Source organism: Squalius cephalus (genome assembly GCF_949319135.1).
Source record: "Squalius cephalus genome assembly, chromosome: 19".
Classification (NCBI taxonomy): Eukaryota; Metazoa; Chordata; class Actinopteri; order Cypriniformes; family Leuciscidae; genus Squalius; species Squalius cephalus.
The window spans coordinates 17956226-17975727 of NC_137140.1; the positions used below are offsets into that span (position 1 = coordinate 17956226).

Below are 19502 nucleotides of genomic sequence, written 5' to 3' on the forward strand. Positions count from 1 at the left end.
TGAAAACAACGAAGTCAGTATTTTTCAGATATTGAAAAGACTATATCAGAATCCAAGAGCACCTTTTTCCGCTATAAATGCTGCTGTTAACCCCTCCTTTGGAACTCTTCCCCACAGAGTCTCTGGCAATGTGTGAAAAAAGTCTTACATTTTTTTTATGGACAAGATAAGGGATATTAGGTTAAATATCTCCCCTTCTCATGTTTCTTCTATCCCTTCATTGTGCACTAACATCATTAGTTAATTCGAACCTGAACGGCAAAGGTACCAGAAACGGCAAAGGTACCAGAAACGGCAAAGGTACCAGATGACATGAAGCATGCCATTGTCCATCCACTTCTTAAAAAAAATAATTTAGATCTGACAGTTATGTCAAATTTTAGGCCAGTCTCAAATCTTTCTTTTATGTATAAAATCTTAGAGAAAGCAGTGTGAATAAAAAACAGATTTTTGAAGTGCTGTACTTGGTTTAGCTCCCCAGTACTTGAGCGAGCTCTTAATGCATTATACATTAAGCAATAGACCTTCACGTCTATTGCGATCTCAAAATTCTGGCCAGTTTATAATATTCATTTAGCACCTAAACTCTGGAACAGTCTTCTGTAATGACATTAACTCAAAGGGGAAATATTAATAATAATCCATAATTACCAATTATGATTAATTATTAATATTTGGGTCAGTTAATTAGATTAACTTTGAGGTAAGCTAATTAATATTATAATCAATTAATCAGTTCCAATGAACTCTTTGATTATTCATTTATTCTAAGAAAAGTGTATCTTTCATCGTCACTGAAAAATAATTATTCCTTAGCATGTACAGAAATTAGAGCATACTGTAACAAAATCAAAATCGTAAAAGGGACTTTGTATGCATCAAATTCATAATTGTGCACAAGTTTTATTAACTAAATCACAAACATAAATAACACTAAACAAACATAAATACATTCATACATACATACATACATGCATACACTGTAAAAAAAAAAAAGTTGACTTAACTTAAAATTTCGAGGCAACTTGCTGCATGGCTTTTTTGAGTTTACTCAACTTTTAAATCAAGTAGTTCACTTAACTCATTTCACTGAGTAAGGTCACATGTCTCCCAACTTAAGATCTTTTGTTCAGCTGATTGAGTTTTTATAGTTTAGAAAACTTAGAAAATTATAAAATATCAACTTTTAATGTTATTTTCACATGACTTAAAGTATGTTCAGTTGACTAAAAATTTGACTAAAAATTAATCAACATTATTACAAGGTTAAAAAAATAAAGCTACAACTACAGGCTTGATATTTTGGTCCAGGTTTTATTTTAAATTAGCAGCAACACATTGTTGTGGAAATGGAAACAATGTTGAACACTTTAGCCATACTCATTATCATTAAAAAAGTAAAACAAAGAGAAGGCAGAAGAATAAATCACTTTTTTCTTTAAAGAGTACTTTAACATTCAAAGTGTTCTCACATTCAAATGGTCCTAAATACTTTAAAAGTTCTATCTTTTAAATGTTTAACATTTTAAATGGTTAACACTGAAAATGTTACAAAATGAGCAGATTTATAAGTGCAAGTTAACGTTTGTGCTGAAAGTGCTGAAACAGTTGCACAATGTTTTATCACAGCCTCAAGTTGACAGTTTAAACAAAAACATTAAATGTGTAAGATCCATACAGCTCACAAATGCAACGCCACAGTGATATCTTAGTTTTTAGGGACTGCATCCTAGCAGAGCAATGAGTGGCCATCTTCATGAACACCTTCTCAAAGTGTATTTCAGTTGTTGGGTACTCAAAGTCCAAGGCAAACAAAAGGCCAAACAGTTATGCAAGTGCAGACTGCAAGTCTTTGGCATCTCTCAGTACAATCACCTCCTCCAACACAACAGCAAATGTTGTGACACTAGGCAGTGTGCTGGGGGGGGGGGACATCATCTTCAATTACCACAAGGATTCCCACCTTCATTCCTCTGGTCTGTCTGTCCTCTGTAGTCTTGTCATAATAATAAAAAAGAAGAAAAGAACAAATCAATATCACTTGACACTAACCTCAAAAACAAACAACAAAAAAGATACATTAAGGAACCATAAAGTAATCCTATACAGTGTGCTCATAAGTTTGCATCCCACTTGCAGAATCTCCAAATAAATGCACTCAAATACGCACAAATAACAATTGTTTCTTTTTCAATTTAGTACTGCCCTGAATAAGCTATTTCACATAGAAGTATAAAAACTTAGCCTGGGAAAACCCTGACGAACTTCCGGCAAATTTGAGATTTGCTCCGCAAGTCAGTCTGGCCAAGAGCCCATTCATGCCCATTTCCAATTTTTCCAAATCGAGGCACCAATCACAAACGTTGAAGCGGGCTTTACACGATGACGATCGCTCTGATTGGTCTATCCAATTGTGCCCAGAGGCATTTGAGCAACGTCCGTTGGTGACGCCCCTTTGGAAATGGGCTGTGAATGAACCTTCCCCAGACCCACTCTCAGATACAACTTAGAAGGTTTTGGTGTCATCCAGGCTAATAAAAACTATAAGATGGTATAAATCTAAGTAAATGATTAGGATCTGGCCTATAATTTGAAACATGAACTGAAATAAATTGCATACCCAATCATTGATTAAATCATGTTGTACTTGCAAAAAAATACTTTGAATAAAAAATCAATGCATCATCAAAACAATCTCTTTGCTGTTAACACAAAAATTCCCATTCCTTTTAGTCACTCATGGTCATGTAGTAAGATGTTGTATATCTGTTGAAGTAATGAAACATACTCACCAGGCATGTTTTAAAAAGTGCAGAGGAATCTTCACTGAGAAACATGGGAGACCTTCCAGGACAGTTTGCTTTCTGCGAGGTACAATATTTGTGGTCTAAAAAAAAAAAAAGGTACAAAAGAACAACAAATTTCTTTAATGCACTGTTATTCATTTTTACTTTTTATGAGTTTGCATGTATGTTTGAAGTCATAGAGTCTCTGCTAATGAGCAACCAAATCAAATTAGATGTGTTAAATAGGAAATCAGTATTGTATGCAGTATTCTAAGTTCAGGACCAAAATCAGTCTAATCAGCCAGTGTACACTTGATATTCCTTCAAAAATATCTTCAGAAAACGTTCTTTATAAAATAGAAACTGGCTCTGATAAATCTGTTTTTAAAACTATCTTTGACACATGATGTTTACCAACAAGTTACCTGCTGAACAAGCTTGTTGAGATGATCTTCCATTTCTGTTCCAAATGCCCCCAGTCTTGCTCTGTATAGCTCGAGGAGTTGTGGAGTGTGCTGGTGTGTTGATGCTCTGAATGTCTCGAGGAGGTCCACAAAAACTGGTGATAGAAATAAAACATGTCTTGGTTGTAACATTGTTTAACTGGCTTCACATGGCTTACAACAGATATTTACAACCAACAAAACAATAACCTGTATTAAAGATAATCTACAGCCAATTAATTTAATTTCAACCTTCTTTATTTTACCTCATTTGGAAGAAACAGGCCAGGCCATCGTTCAAGCACTTCAGAGATGATCCTGTCATCTTCTCTTTTCCTATTGAAAAAAAAAGTTACATATTGCACCTTTAAATGCATGCACACACATCCATGAGTTTGATTGAATTTACAAATTTATTTTGCAATCCACAAATAAAAGCATTTCAACTTATGTCTGTGAAATTCAGAATTAAATGAATGTGCAGAGATTTGTACAAACATTGACATGTTTGTGAATAGAAATATTCTATTTTGTATAAATGTATCTCAATTTGTGGTACTTTGAATTCGATCAAATTCATTGCAGACACAAGTTAAAATGCATGTTTGTGGATTGCAAAATACATTTGCAAACTCGACAAAATTCATTGATTTGTCTGCATGTATTTGTTAATAATATCAAATCTAAATCAACTCCATAAAATGATACTTACTTTAAATTAGAAGTTTGCAGTCTTGTCGACTCCGTCGAGTAGCCTAACGTTAGTCTGGAAACACTTGAGAAAGCCTAGACAGGCTTCGAAGGGCACACATTGAAAAAATTTGCAAATTTTCAATTTGAGCTCAGTCTGAAACGTGAAAATCAAATATTAAACCACTGTAAAAGGTGTGTTAATTTAAATTTAAGATCGATTATTTCTTTGATGTATTGCACAAATTCTCAAAATAAGTAGCAACGTTACATATTAGTGCATTATAGCGTCAAAGCTAGCTTAAAATAATAAGTGGCGATTTCAAACTTGTTCCTAACTTACTACGATTACACGGGTTCTATTCTAAACAGTTTACATGCTGAATACTTAAGTTAGGAGACTTAACTTAGTTAAGAGTTAGCTTGCTCGTGAAAAAAAAAATAGCCGTAACCAGGGCTCTGCGGTCAAGTTGATACATACATGTACTTGTACAAACGACTTCAATATAAATACATACACTTACATAAAACGATGGCTTTCGCGGTGTAAAGAAGCTGAAGAAAGAAGAAACACGTTGGCTGTGAGTTGGTCCGTAGGTCTCGCACGCAGATGCTCAAAATGGCTTCTTCGTCCAGTCTGTTCGTTGATCGCGCGCTTCATTGCACATGCGCCAACTTCGTGGTCGCTTCAATGCGCATGCTTCAACCTCCAACCCAACTTGTATGCTTGTTAACTTGCATTTACAAATCGAGTTTACAATTAATACTAAGTTAGTCCAACGATTGTTGAAACAACTTCTTTTCACTGGTTAAGCCAACTTTTTTGCATTTAATTGTCCAGTTAACTTAAATATAATAATTAGTCTAACTTTTTGTGAGTTGGATTTTTTACAGTGTAGGTAAAGGGGTGAGTGATGTGGAACCGGAAACAGGAAATAGAACTATGGAGCACGATCTATTTTAGTATAAAAAAGAACCATCAGCTTATTTCAGAGCACCTCATTAAATGTATACCTTGCATGGTCAATTCTTGAAGTGGTTGAAGATTGAATTCGTCGCTGGGTCCTTGAGTGTCAAATGTCACTTTATGAGTTGCAATCATTTCTTCTCCGTTGGATGAAGGAGATTGTATTGTCGCTGCTCTCATGGCTGGAATGCAGATTGTGGCCTGCACGCTCTGGGCCGGCAGGACACGAAGAGCACATGGTGAGAGTTGCGAGGGACTTCGTCCGTTTTGAATGACGTCACTGAACTTCTGAAGTTGTCCTTGATGCTGGAGTGAGCACATGTCCTGGATGCTTCGGAGCCTCCTGCCCTGGGCCTGTTGAGGCCATGCTGGAACACACGGCATCCTTAAGGCAAGAGTTGTCCGTTTCCTTCTTGGTTGGATTTAAGAAAGGCAGTCTGACTCGGCCTGCAGAGGCCTGCAGGGCCCAGTGAGGGGGAAAGAGCACATTTGTAAATGAACAAATTGGGGATGTAGATTGGAGTTTATAGAGACCAAATACGCCACACATCTGATTTTGATAAACCATAGTATGCAACAAAGTCTGAAAATCATGAGGTGGGAGAATTAGATACATGCAGGGTGCGATTTGCCGGGGGGGATGCGTGGGATTTCCCCCTTTCTGGTCAATGTATCCCTGCCTCTGCTTAATTATTTTTATCCCCGGTGGGGATAAATTTATCCCCCCCTCAAGGTGATCAGTGCTACTACACTAGTGGCGAGACGGATCACAAAACTTATCATGGATCCGTGGTTTGATTAAAGTCAATTTTATTTTAAAATGCTACTTTGGCTGGCTCTGATAGCTGCCGCAGCCTCTCTGTTGCTCAATGTCCCGCCCACGGCGCTATCTGATTGGTTACACCTCACGAGTAATAGCCTATCAACACTTGCGAGATGGTTGCAGGTCCGTTGGGCAGTGGAGCTGTGTGTCGAAAGGAAGGCATATTCACAGTAATATGCTGAATAATATTCAGCATATTACTGAAGCGGGAATAAACATCACAGTCTGATTATCTGTTTCTATGATGACAAGCAGAGTTAGTGTCCCAGTCACACCACTGAGAATGGCCGAAGTTATACATATGCCTACGGTGTTTCACTCCATTGAGGCTAAGCGAAAAAAAAAAAAAAAAAAAGCTAAAGCAAAGGTTTTTTGATTACTCACACACTCTTTAGCGTCTGGCGCGAGTGATTTCAATGTTAAGTCAATGTAAAGACGCGTTTACGCGCGTCTAGTGGTCCTGCGGCGCGAATGAGGCGTTTAGCGCGGCGCGGGCGCCGTGTCCAGTTCGCGCGAATGAGGCGAACTGACTAACACAGATAATGCATGGATGTCTTTTCTATCATTTTACTGTAGCTCAGCATCGCTTTGTAAAGTTAACGTTATTACTTTAACAGCAACCGTAAAACAGTTTCTACTGTGATGTGTGATGGTTTAACTTTGCAATCAATCGTGGTTCATTCTTACATGTTTTTTTCGTTGTGCATGATCACAGTTCATATGTGTGGGGAAAGATAAGCTATTATAGTAAAAATATTGCGTTAGGCTACTTCATGCAGGGCCGGATTAACCATTAGGGCAACTGGTCACTTGCCCAGGGGCACATGACATCAAGGGGCCCTGACAGGGGCGGAGCTCAGTCAGATCCAGGTAAATAAAAATGTTTTTGATAATACAATTTTCGTTTAACAACATTAACGTTAAACAATTAAACGTCAAAAACAATTAAAACTCTCTCGTAATAATATTAATAAGAACATGCTAATTCGTCTCTTCAGTTACGTCACGCCAGCGCCCAGCTAGTAATTTTCTTTTTTGCGCAAATCGGATTTTAACTAGCAGCGCCCTTTTTATGTTATTACAAAAATGGCTTAACCGCTATCTATGATGCATTTAATAAAGAAAAACGTCTTGACAAAGATGACTGGACGCCGTAACAACTTAACACTTTTGTTGTTTGAAAAGAAAACTAACAGATAGGCTAAGTTTATGACGATGTGAACATATTCAATTCAAAACCCAGACGGACATTTGTTCTATAGAGTCTGTAATCTAACAAAGATATCAATAGCAATATTAGTTTTAACATTAGGCTATGTGACCATTGTAGCCTATATCGACATGAAATATTCATTCAAAATCATTCGTGCATTAATGCTGCATAATTAATGAGAATGCTTTGACGCCTTTCTACAGCGCACGATGCTTAAGGGAATGTTTGCCAATTCCACCAACTGCGGTAAACGTAGTCTATAATTTGTATTATTTAAAATTACTTTTAACATTTAAAAACAGACGTTTTCAGATTCCAAAGCTTTCAGAAGGTTCCTAATGGCAATACTGCTTTCCTGGTAGCCTTGAGTAAATTAACTTGTCTAAGAAAATGATTCATAAAACGAATAAATATCAGTCGAGCCTATGCTTACTTTAGTCACTGACACAGACGAAAATGAAAAGACTCAGTCAAAGTTCAGCTTTAGGAGGGGAAGAAATAGGCCAGGATAAGAAGACTGAGAGAATAAGAAATATGAAGATGAGGAGCAGGTATTGACAAATAATCTAATGACAAGGTTTTAAAGCTATTTCTTATAATTTTTTGGCCTTCAAAAGTCTTAAATTGCACATATGTAGGTCAGAGAAATCAAAATTTTCTCGGGGGAGCATGCCCCCGAACCCCCCTACCTGGGGGGGGCCTTGAGTCTTGTTGCCCAGGGTAGAGGGCTGCATTGGGATTGAGTGGACCCAACGCAAATCTCGCGGGAGCGGGCGGTTTGAACTTTGCTGCGGGCGGGAATGGGCGGCTAAAAAAAACACTGCGGGATCGGGAGGTAGCCTAGCGACATGATGGAGATGTCAATAATGCCACTTTTCCACTACACAGTACCAGCTCGCTGTGTAAAAGTTGTAATCTGCTTCCAGGTACTTTTTTTTCGTACCACCTCCGGCGAGGTTCTAAACGAGCTGAGGCGATACTAAAATGTGACGTGAAAACACGGCAGACTGCTGATCAGAGAGAATCATCACTATTCACTGTGTCATCATTGCACGTGCCAGACGGAGTATCCTGAATAAAAACAGCAAAAACAAAAACAAAACCATCCAAAAACAGCATACACTCGATTTCCTCCATTGTCCTGTGTGTATGTGTCCAGAATACATGCCGGCCAGGGAAACGAAACAAACAACCCCATGAATCTCTTCACTAATAGCAATACAAATACATGTTTTTTCCTGCGGGACGGGAGAAGACACAAAATCAATGCATCTCTATTATTGTGCGGGAATAAATTCTCAGTTTTGCGGGTGCGGGCGGGAGTGGACATACATATTGCGGGAGCGGGCGGGAGTGTAACACATACGTTGCGGGAGCGGGCGGTAATGGTCAGAAATTCTGCGGGCGGGAGCGGGATGAAGAAAACAGTCCCGCGCAGGGCTCTAGCCCAGGGCACAGGAAATTTTTAATCCGGCCCTGACTTCATGAGTTAATAAGAAAAAAGATTTTACAATTCCTGCAAATGCAGTGATGAAGTTCATGTTCTCATGATTTATTTCTATGAATACAATTTTTTCAAAACATCCCCCCCTCTGTTTTTTTCACAAATCGCACCCTGGATACATGTCTACACATTTCTCAAGAGGTTATACATAGAATACATTGGTTTATCTCTCCTTCTCAGCGAGAATTAAGTGTGAGTCCCGTTTTGGTTGTATAATCAAATATATATATATCAAAGTATATACATAATAGTACCCAAGCCAGTAAATCATTCACAAAATGTTCTGGAATGTATGTTAATTTCATGTTGGTCAGTTCATTGTTAAATGAATGCAGGAGAGTTTGTTTTGCAGATTGTTTCTGTCTTTCCATGGTCTCTCTCTTGCATTTGGCCTGCATTCTTTAACACCCATAAAACCTTATCTGATTGTTGTCCGGGTAACGGAGACCGTCTTGTTGGAGGATGGGACGCAGATCCCAGAGAAGTTTGAAAGTTTGTATGGTACATGTACCAAATAAGTGTGTCTGATCTGGTCTCAGTTGTTACACTTCCTAGCATTGTTCGGGAAGCAGACACACTCTGTCAGTTTAAATCTAGACAAAAAAACACATCTCTTTAACCTGGCATACACATAACATCAATTTCTATTATTAAAATCATGTAAAATAATTATGCTACATAAATAAGGTCAGACTGAAACGGGAACACTTCCCATAACACGTACTCGTTACATCATAAGAAGAATGGCATCTACACTAATATTAGTCTCTCTTTTTATCACGAGGTTTACCATACTCATGCAGATCTGGGCCGTATCTAGATCAGATAAAGGACCTGCGCCTAGACACGACCGCAGTGCAGCCCTGAAGTGTCAGCAGAGACCGTGTCAACTAGAGTACCCCCTGTGAAGGCCTCATCGACATGAAAAAAGGTTGTTGTTTTTTCACAACAAACATTTTTACTCAGCGGAAATGACTAAAAACAAGTCTTATGCATGTCACTTTGTAAAGAAAGACTACTCGCCCGCACACACATGCATTTAAACGTGCATGTCTATAGACTAAACACATAATACGCAAGTGCATGCCATCACCGTTTTCACAGAATCACATTTTTGAAGTTTACACGGAGATGTTGCACTTCAAAGTTTGCGTTCTCAGGCCACCAAAATGCCAGAAAGCATTGAGCAGTTGAGAAAACGGTGTTGTGTAAGCGGCCCATAACTAATGATTTTTTCAACAAAAATGAATCCATTAAAAACTAATTCTAGTTTGACAATGACTTTCTTCTAGAGCTGCTGTACAGTTCTAACAATCTTTGTTGTAAATATGACCTATTATCATTGTAAAGCTGCTTTGAAACCATCTGTATTGTAAAAAGCGCTATATAAATGAAGGTGACTTGGCTTGACTTGACAGGTGGAAATACCATTCCACAGAAACAGCACGGGTTAAAGTTTTAAACTGTGTTTTACTGACTCTAAACTCTTGCATTTGGGGAAATGCCCTTAAATGGTTTAAATCCAATTTGAACAGTAGAAGGTTCTCTGTTAGTATTGGTGAATTTACTTTGGATGCAGCTCCTCTAATGTGTGGTGTTCTTCAGGGTTATATTCTTGCTCCGCTTTTATTTTCCCTGTATATGCTCCCCCTGGGTTTGATTTTTAGGAAACACGGCAACTCCTTTCACTGTTATGCTAATAATACCCAAATCTATCTGCCCCTGGGATCAAATAACATTGGTTTGGAAACTCTGTTGGCTTGTCTTGCAGATGTAAAGGCCTGGATGTCCCTAAATTTTCTTCACCTCAATGAAGGCAAAACTGAGATGATAGTTTTTGAATCTTCAGAAACTTATTTGTCTTTGTGTGTGAAACCACTAGTGAAGAATTTGGGCATGTTTTTTAATAGTGCCCTCAAATTTGTCATACATATTACTACAGTAGTCAAAACCGTTTTTTTTTTTTTTTTCATCTCCTAGTCATAGTTGAAGTAAAATTATTTATTTCTTTTAAGGACTTAAAAGGAGCGGAGGCCTCAGTATGACTACTCTCTAAATCGAGAGGAGGCCTAACAATGCTCCAAAAAATGCTCAGGACATCTTGCAAGGAGGCTCACAGAGAGAATACCATTCACAATGCTATCCTAGCGGAGCTCTGGAGAACAGAGGCCTCAGTAAAATAACTCTCTCTGCGAGAGGAGGCCAAACGATGCTCGCGGCAGCCAAGGAGGCTCACAGAGAGCCTAACAACTTATTGTTATGCATTGGCCAAGCTCTGAGGATGGAGGCCTCAGCATGACGACTCTCTAAAGCAGGGGTCGGCAACCTATGGCATGCTGAGGGTTAATCGCTGGCACTTGAGCAAAAGTGAGATAGATGTATGTATTTCATTCAGATAGATTAGCTTGTACCTGGATACAGATCTACATTTTGAGGTAATCATTCCTCATATAATGGTAACACAGCTTGTTATATTAAGGTAGTAGTTATACATACTATTAAAGTGTGAGAATTAAACTGCGCAAGTCAATAAAAGCGTGCAGCTCTGACAAACCAGTAGCACGCGACCACTGCGCATCACGTGCACACAAGTTACTGACTGACGTCAATGCTTTACATTTCTGAGATTTTCAGTATAGAGTCCTTATTAAACATTCCACACGCATCGAAATGAATATGATGCATCGTGGTAACACCGTTCATGTGTACCTGGTCACTTCATGTGTTTTCTCTGATGGGATAGCTATCCAACCATAAAAAGACCAATCATGTGCTTTCTTTGACATGAACGCCGTTAAATTTGCATAAAGCGCAGGAATTGAAGATTAGATTTATATTTGTTTTGCGGAGACACAGTTACGTTGCCCATTGTAAATGGAACAGTTTTAACAAAAGGGATAGCTATCTGATCATTTAAAGCTCATGAATGACCAGGTGTAAACAGGCCCATTGGAAATCTGTCATTCAAAGTCAAATTTAAAACTGAAAACAAACAAACTAAATTTTGACAAAAAATTTATTTTATGAAAAATTTCTTCAGAAATAGGCCTATTTAAGGTTCTGCACTATTTCTATGCTAGCCATTATGAACATTTAAAATATGTGTATTTATACATATTGGGGTTATGGCACAGTGATAAATTAAACTTAAAAATGGCACTTCATGACAAAAAGGTTGTCGACCCCTGCTCTAAAGTGAGAGGAGGCCTAGCTACATCCAACACCCAAGATCGCATGAATGAATGAATGAAGCTCCCAGTGAGCTTATCTACTCAATGTTGCTATCTGGGCAAAGCCCTGAGGAGCGGAGGCCTGTATAAAGCAACTCTCAAAGTGAGAGGAAGATGGATGACGCTCCATAATAAAGGCAGTAACCAAGGAGACTCAGAGGGAGCTTAACTACTTGATATCGCTATCCGGGAGGAGCTCTGAGGAGCGGAGGCCTCTATAACTCAACTTTCTATAGCAAGAGGATGCCTATGTTCCATCTAAAAGCAGTAAACAAGGAGGCTCAGAGAGAGCCTAACTACTCAGTACTACTGCCTGTCGAGCTCTGAGGACGAAGGCCTCAGCATGACAACTCCCAAAAGTGAGAGAACTACATCCTACACCCACGACAGCTGACAAGGAGGCTCACAGAGAGCCTTACAACTTGATATCGCTATCCAGTCTGATCTCTGAAAAGCGGAGGCCTCTTTGAAACTCTCTAAGCGATAGGAAGTCTGACGATACTCCATAATAAAGGCAGTGACCAAGGAGGCTTCGAGGGAGTCTAACGACTCAGCGCTACTGCCTGGTCAAGCTCTGAGGACGAAGGCCTCAGCATAACGACTCTCAGAAGTGAGACGAGGTCTAACAACATCCTACACCAAGGACAGCTACCAAGGAGGCTCACGGAGAGCCTAACTACTTGATATCTCTATCCAGGCGGAGCTCTGATGAGCGGAGGCCTCTATGAAGTGACTCACTATAGCGAGAGGAGGCCTGACAATGCTCCATCTAAAAGCAGTAACCAACTACTCAGTACTGCTACCTGTTGAGCTCTGAGGTCGAAGGCCTAAGCATAACGAGGCCTAACAACGCTCTACACCCGCGACAGCTTACAAGAAGGCTCACAGAGAGCCTAACTACTTGATATCGCTATATCGAGTGGATATCGAGCGGAGGCCTCTATTACATGACTCTCTATAGCGAGAGGAGGCCTGACAATGCTTAACGTAAAGGTAGCCAAGGAGGCTCAGAGAGAGTCTAATGACTCTGTACTACTGCCTGATCGAGCCCCGAGGATGGAGGTCTCAGCATAATGACTCTCCAAAGTGAGATGAGGCCTAACTACGTCCTACATCCAAGACAGCTTCCAAGGAAACTCGCAGAGAGCCAACTACTTGATATTGCTATCCAGGTGGAGCTCTAAGGAGCAGAGGACTCTCTAAAAAGTGACTCTCTAAAGCAAGAGGAGGCCCTACAATGCTCCAGTTGAGTGCAGAAACTGAGGCTCACAAAGGGCCTACAACTTAGTCCCTGAGCTCGCTGTGTAGGTGGGCAGAGTACAGGGGAGCTGAGGCTCAACCAGAAAAGCTCAAAGAAGAGCGGAGGCCTAACGACACTCCCGTTCCAGGCTCTTGTAGCGAGGGGAGGCCTAACCTCGTCCACACTTAAACAGCCCCAAGGAGGCTCACAGAGAACATACGACTCATAACGCTGTTTAGACGGAGCTCAGGGGAGTGGAGGCCTCAAGCCGAATCTAACGCCATGTTTCTAACCAGCCTCTGTGAACCTTCAATGAGGCAGAAGATAATGTTTTGTAAACACATCCTGTGTTCAGCATCAGGGCTAGTTGTAACATGCATCAGAGCCCCACCTGACCTCAGTCAGGGGATGGAAGGGGGGAGGAGGCAGATGTTAGTTAGCCTCTGGAGCCCCAGAATGCCGCTCAACATGCTTGGTCTGGATCACTTCCCTGATGATACCTCGCCTCTTTCTAAACTCATGCCTCCTCCAAGCTCTACCCCTCTCTATGCTCGCCTTCTGGTCTCATGTCCGATCCGGGACGAGCCAGCCCCCTTCATGGCTTGAGGCGTGGACCTGGACCGGTGCGGCATGAAGGACTGAAGAGCCACGGAGCGCGCCTTCGCCTCCCAAAACTTCCCGACCACCGTCTCAACGGATGTGCCAAAAAGAAGTGAAACTGGCGCATCGAGGAAAAGGATTTCTCCCTCTTTCCGATGTCAGCCAGGTTCACCCAGAGATGTCTCTGTCGCCACCATGGCTGCCATAGATCAACCGATTGTTTGGTGGCCCGGAGAGCCAAATCTGTTGTGCGGTGCAGCTCCTCTACCGCCTCAGGGGGGAGCCCCTGGCCCTGGTCCTTCAGTAGGTCAGGCCTTGTAGGCTTGCAACACAGCAGTAGTGTGCAGAGCCGCCCCAGCCTGACCCACTGCCGCATATGAGATCCAACCTCTCCTTGGCGCGAGAAAAAACGTCCAACAGCACGTCATATGTGGGGCAAGTGGACAGAGCACTCAGAAACATCTTCGTCCTCATCAGCCTCATCCTGCACGACTTGGCCTGGGGGTGAGGAATGTGCTCGCTTCATCATCCAGAGAGATTGCTTTATCATCCGGCAGCTTGCTCTCATCAGCTGCAGAAGAGTGAGAGATACTCAAACCCTTCTCAAGCTTGTCGGCGAGCTCAATCTGTGAGCCCCACGACCTCAGTTTCCTACTCGCCTCGGCTACAGCAGGTCCTGAATCGCGGGGCACAGATGGCTGTCCCGATTCCCTTGAGAAAAGGGACAGACAAGTGTGAAGTTTCCTCAGAGGAAAGCGCTCGCAATGCTCTGTTTGTTTGTTGGCCAGAGGAGAACTGGCCCCTCCAACTGAGCCTAGGGTTTCTCCCAAGTTTTTTTTTTTCCTTCATTATGTCACCTGATGGAGTTTTGGTTACTTGCCACTGTCATCTTTGTTGCATTATTTTCCTATCACTATCAAGCTGCTTTGAAACAATCTGTATGGTAAAAAAGCGCTGTATAAATGAAGATGACTTGACTGGCCATAATAAGCTTGCTTGTTCAGGTCGCATGTTCAAACAAACGGTCTCCTGAAGATAATAAGAGGATGAAGTTTGGCACAGGTGCCCTTTTATACTCTCTGTATCACCTGTAGTGACTTCATGGGCTGCCGCCTGCCAATGACAAAGTTCATAATACTGTTTAGATTTCCACTTCAGACACTAGTCACCACCAAGGCATTCTCCAGAGCAACCCCTAGGGGATGCAGCGCGAGTTCCCTTTTGAAAGGGAACTCAAAACCTATCTTTGTTCTTTGGCTTTTAATTTGAGCTGATTTGTGCTGAGAACCTCCCTCTCCCACCTCCTCTACCAAAGACAGACAGTCCTTCGGCCCCGCCTCTGCTGGTTCCCTTCAGTCCTCGGCTCCTTCTCTGACTCCACTCTGCTTTGTGGCAAATTAGCTCAAAAGGGAACTATGACTAAATAATTATAACTTTTTATGGTAAAGAAGCTTTGCAAAAGAGTCATTTAACCATCTAAACAGAACCATCAGTTTCTTATTCAAAGCGCCAACAAGGGGTCTACGGCTTACAGTTTATTAAACCTCTGTTTAGTTAATTCTCAAGTTCACACTTACATATAATCAGATAGAGTAAAGGTTATGTATATTTGCCGTGCTGTCCAAGGGGAGTGCTCTGAGCTTGGAATTTGGCCTGAACCCAGAGTACTCACCCATCCTAGGCTGGGATAGGAATAGTTAGGAGTAAGAAGATGAGGTGGTGGAGGGATGCTGGTAAACTGTGGTGGGACAGAGGTAAGTCTGCTGTATATATACACCTCTTGTTGTGCTAATTGAGTTGATTACCTGAATCTTCATGAATATTGAGGTGTTTTACACCTGGGAAGACAAAGACCCTCCCCAAATGGCTCTACAAGGTGGGAATGTTGGGGAACAATAAACAAGGAAAGAGGAGAGATTAAAAAAAGAATGGCTTTTTGATTTTTTGGATTTATTTAAAACAAAATAATCCTAATATACAAAAGACAAAAAGGCACATTATTGAGCACACTGATCTAAACAGAGAGACGTGAACAGTCACACACCTTTGTGCCCATTTCCAAGGTGTTTGCTTCATTTTACCATGTTCATGTACAGAGACTCGTGTGAATGTTTAAGTCAGCAGGGCTCATCAGTGTCATCTGTGTGTGTGTGTGTGTATATATATAGATTTAAAAAAAGACAACTGTGAACATGCTGATATAAGGAGAAACGTCTCGGTTACATATGGTAACCCTCGTTCCCTGAGGGAGGGAACGGAGACGTACGTCGTGGTGAACGACGAATAGGAATCTCGCTAGAGAGGCCAATCTACTTCGAGTGAACTAAAACAAGCCAATGTACATTGGCGTGCAATCATTTGCCTCAGCTGTGCAGCCTCGCAGCGCGGGTATTTAACGAGCAGCTGGTGTGATTGCACTTCAGTTTTTTGCTGAGGAGCCAAGCCTGAAGCTGGTCGCCCCGGCGGGTAGCGGCAGATGTGGCGACGGGACGTACGTCTCCGTTCCCTCCCTCAGGGAACGAGGGTTACCATATGTAACCGAGACGTTCCCTTTCGTTCGGTCACTACGACGTACGTCGTGGTGAACGACGAATAGGAATCCCTACCAAAGTGCCACAGCTGCTGCACCCCATCCAGCGCCCTGAGTAAGCCTCTACGCCTTCTTGCCTGGAAGGACGATAGGAGAGGGCTTACACCAAGAGTATCCTTCACTGTTGTTCCGTGATAACCCATACAGTGAGATATTGGATAACACTGGGAAGCGTGCCCGAACTGAGGGAGGGGAACGCTGCGGGAGCCACATTCTTAAGAAGAGTTATGTGGGAATACACATATGGACTAACCCAAGGGTTGTACTGCATATGAATAATGGGTGACTTAGCCCAAGGGAAAGACACTGGCTTCCATTAGGAGCAGCCGTGGAAGATATACACATATGGGATCCCCGTAGGGTCACACATATCGTCGCTGCCCGATGAAACTCACGTATGTCCAAAACGGTTACTTTTCAGGAAGTGAAAAAAACATCGTATTTCAAAAGCAGTTGAATGTAGCGTTGTCATACTTGGTACGGCATCTTTGAATGTAACCATATTCTTGCCAGTGTAATGATATAATCCACATTTGACCAAAATTGAGTTTAAATGGACATACGTGTATATTTTACAGTAACGGTGGTCGATACGCGTTCTTCCGATCATTACTGAATGGCCAAGTCGCGTTTCATATTGACAGATGAATACGCTCAGTTTATTAAATAGCCTACGTCTTAGTTTATTAAATACGCTTAGTTTATTTAATATTAATTATAAATGTATTAAATGTCTCTTGCAAACTATGAAGGGACAATGAATCACTACACTGGCATGGTAATGCTAGACAGATACTTTGTTTGCACAGTCCTACCGTAATTTTGTCACTCCTAGACGTACGTCTGGCGTCAGGGGGGAAACGTTTACCTCGATGAAGGAAAGTCATTGTCTCACCAGGCTATGTTTATTTGGCAATGTATTGCAGAAAAGAAAAGTGAAAATGAAGATGCAGTTCCAGTAAACTCCAGTTACCAGTTCATGTTTATTCTTCAGGTGATTCAAGCAATACCAACTAATCAGACTCAATACTGATATTACAGGTGGAATTATAAAATAGCAAGAGGCATTAAAGGGATAGTTCACCCAAAAATGAAAATTCTGTCATAATTTACTCACCCTCAAGTTGTTTCAAACCTGTATGAATTTCTTTTTTCTGCTGAACACAAAAGAAGATATTTTGAAAAATGTCTGTAACCAAACAGTTGATGGACCCCACTAACTTCCATAGTAGGAAAAAAAAATACTATGGAAGTCAATGGGGTCCGTCAACTGTTTGGTTACAGACATTTTTCAAAATATCTTTTCTTTTCAGAAAAAAGAAATTCATACAGGTTTGAAACAACTTGAGGGTGAGTAAATGATGACAGAATTTTCATTTTTGTGTGAACTATTCCTTTAATGCAAGATTTTAATCATGTCTTTCCGGTCAGAATTGGCTGATAGGAATTCCAAAAATTTCAACAGATAAGACCAAGTCATTTTAAAACATGCACATAAACAATTACATGACAATACACAATAAATAGAACATTTAATTAATAAATTAATCAGTAAGTCAGGACAGCTCATTCATCCAGGTAGTGAAATTGCATCACTCATGGTCAAGTGCATTGTAAAATGGATGAAAGTCCTTGGGTAAAACATGTTTCAGTTCTTGAAGGTGCTTGAACTTCAGGGCTTTAATTTTTGGGGCGGATGTATAGAGTGGGGCCACGATGACACACGTCTTCCTCAGGGATGGGGATGTGAAGGGTTGCCAGTTGTCAGAGTGTAGTAATTTAAACTCCATACTGCCATCCACATTGTATCTAATTGATAGATTAAAGAAAAGAAGGGGGAGGGGTGTCGGGGAAGGTCACAGAGATAAGAGGGAACCAAAAGCATGTTTAGATTTATGAAACAAAATATTTTAATATGATATGGCTAATGTTTCATGTATTTGTGAAAAAGTGTGTTAAAAAACAAACAAACACCTGACTGCTCGAAGGTCATGCACCGTAGGATCTCCAACTTTGCTACCAGGTCGGACTGACTTACAGATGTTGACTTTGCTGAAGTCTTGGAAAAAGCTGTAACCAACATACTTCACCTCGTATGGTTTTGGACTGGAACGAGCTCCTCGAATAACTGCAGCATACTCAGCTGGAACATGTATGTCACGGTTTCTCAACTTCCTCTCAATCACACTGTGCACAGAGTCACATTCCATTTGTGTGTGACCTCTTTCAAGGTACTTCTGTGTCACACGTTTCTTTTTCTCAGTAGCAAACTTTAAGAGGGCATTGCTCAGGATCAGATTTCGGTTTTGATAACCACACCCATCACTCCAAAGGATGAATTCATTGTAAGTGGGGTGTGCTTCAAGGTAATCCACAATGCAGGAGGCGAACTCGTTGGCAGAGACCCCAGCTTCACCCTCATGCCAAAGGTAATTTTTTGCTTCATGTGATGCCATATTGTAGATGGTAAAATTATGGACACCAAGCTTCATTTTGTAGTACAGGGCAGACGCTTGAAGCTTTGGGCACAGGAGAAGGCCCTGCAGATCCATGCATGCAACCAAGGTGGTGTTGTTTGCAAGTTGTTTGTCCTTTACCTTTTCTGCTCGTGCGTCGTCCTTTTTAACACAGTGTTCCTCCCACACGGCAGCCTCGATGTTCCCGGCTTTGAAGGCACAGCAAGTGTCACACTGATCTTTTTTCGGATGGAACAGAGAAAGATTTAAATCGTTGAAGGTGTTAGTGAATACTTGCCGTGACAGAGGCTGGATGCTGTTGTCTGCACATGATTGCTTATACTGTGTGTGGAGATGACTGATGGACTTGAAGAAAGGCTCCAGGTACATCTTTGATGAGGAGGACCTGCAGTAGTGCGATGGAACTTTTGGCAGATCCAGAAGGAAGGTCTTTAGGAAGTCCTGCTCCTCTGTCCTTACACTCACTCTCGCCATCTTCTCAGGACTTTCCCCTCTTCGCCCAACCCACTTTAAAAAAGTCCACTGCTTGATGCCAAGTGTAGACAGGAACATCCTTTGACAAACTCTGAGCCTTTTACCATCTACACATAAACAACAAAAGAGAGATGCTGACCTCCGAGATTGAACCGCTTCTGTCCGGCGCCGCTTGCAGGGCTCCAGACTGCGACCAAATGGTCGCATTTTGCGACCAAAATTTGAGAGTGTGCGACTAAATTTTACATCCAGTCGCACATGTGCGACCAGTAAATTTCATCTCGTTCATAGTGGGCGACAACCGACGTCGCGTCTGCGATGCTTTGTTTACGACATCACGACAAGAAGACTAGCATGTTTAATTTTTTAACGGTCCTCCTCCTCCATGAAGGTTTCCGAGTGAATGAGTGTGTGTGTGCGCGCGAGTGAATGAGTGTGTGTGTGTGCGCGAGTGAATGAGTGTGT

The 19502-nt window shown here is 41.4% G+C and overlaps 1 protein-coding gene and 1 long non-coding RNA gene across 2 annotated transcripts; both read right to left on the reverse strand.

Moving 5' to 3' along the window:
• Window positions 1-1296: 1296 nt before the first annotated feature.
• LOC307147504 lies at window positions 1297-3345 on the reverse strand. Its single transcript, XR_013819318.1, has 3 exons — window positions 3212-3345; window positions 2793-2887; window positions 1297-1996 (listed from the first exon to the last, which is right to left on the reverse strand). It is a non-coding gene; the product is annotated as an uncharacterized lncRNA (long non-coding RNA).
• A 13706-nt stretch (window positions 3346-17051) lies between these two features.
• LOC307146529 (uncharacterized protein) lies at window positions 17052-19152 on the reverse strand. Its single transcript, XM_079850656.1, has 2 exons — window positions 18061-19152; window positions 17052-17895 (listed from the first exon to the last, which is right to left on the reverse strand). Exons 1-2 carry the CDS (start codon window positions 19113-19115, stop codon window positions 17679-17681), a joined length of 1272 nt encoding a protein of 423 aa, XP_079706782.1. The 5' UTR covers window positions 19116-19152; the 3' UTR covers window positions 17052-17678.
• Between the last annotated feature and the right edge of the window lie 350 nt (window positions 19153-19502).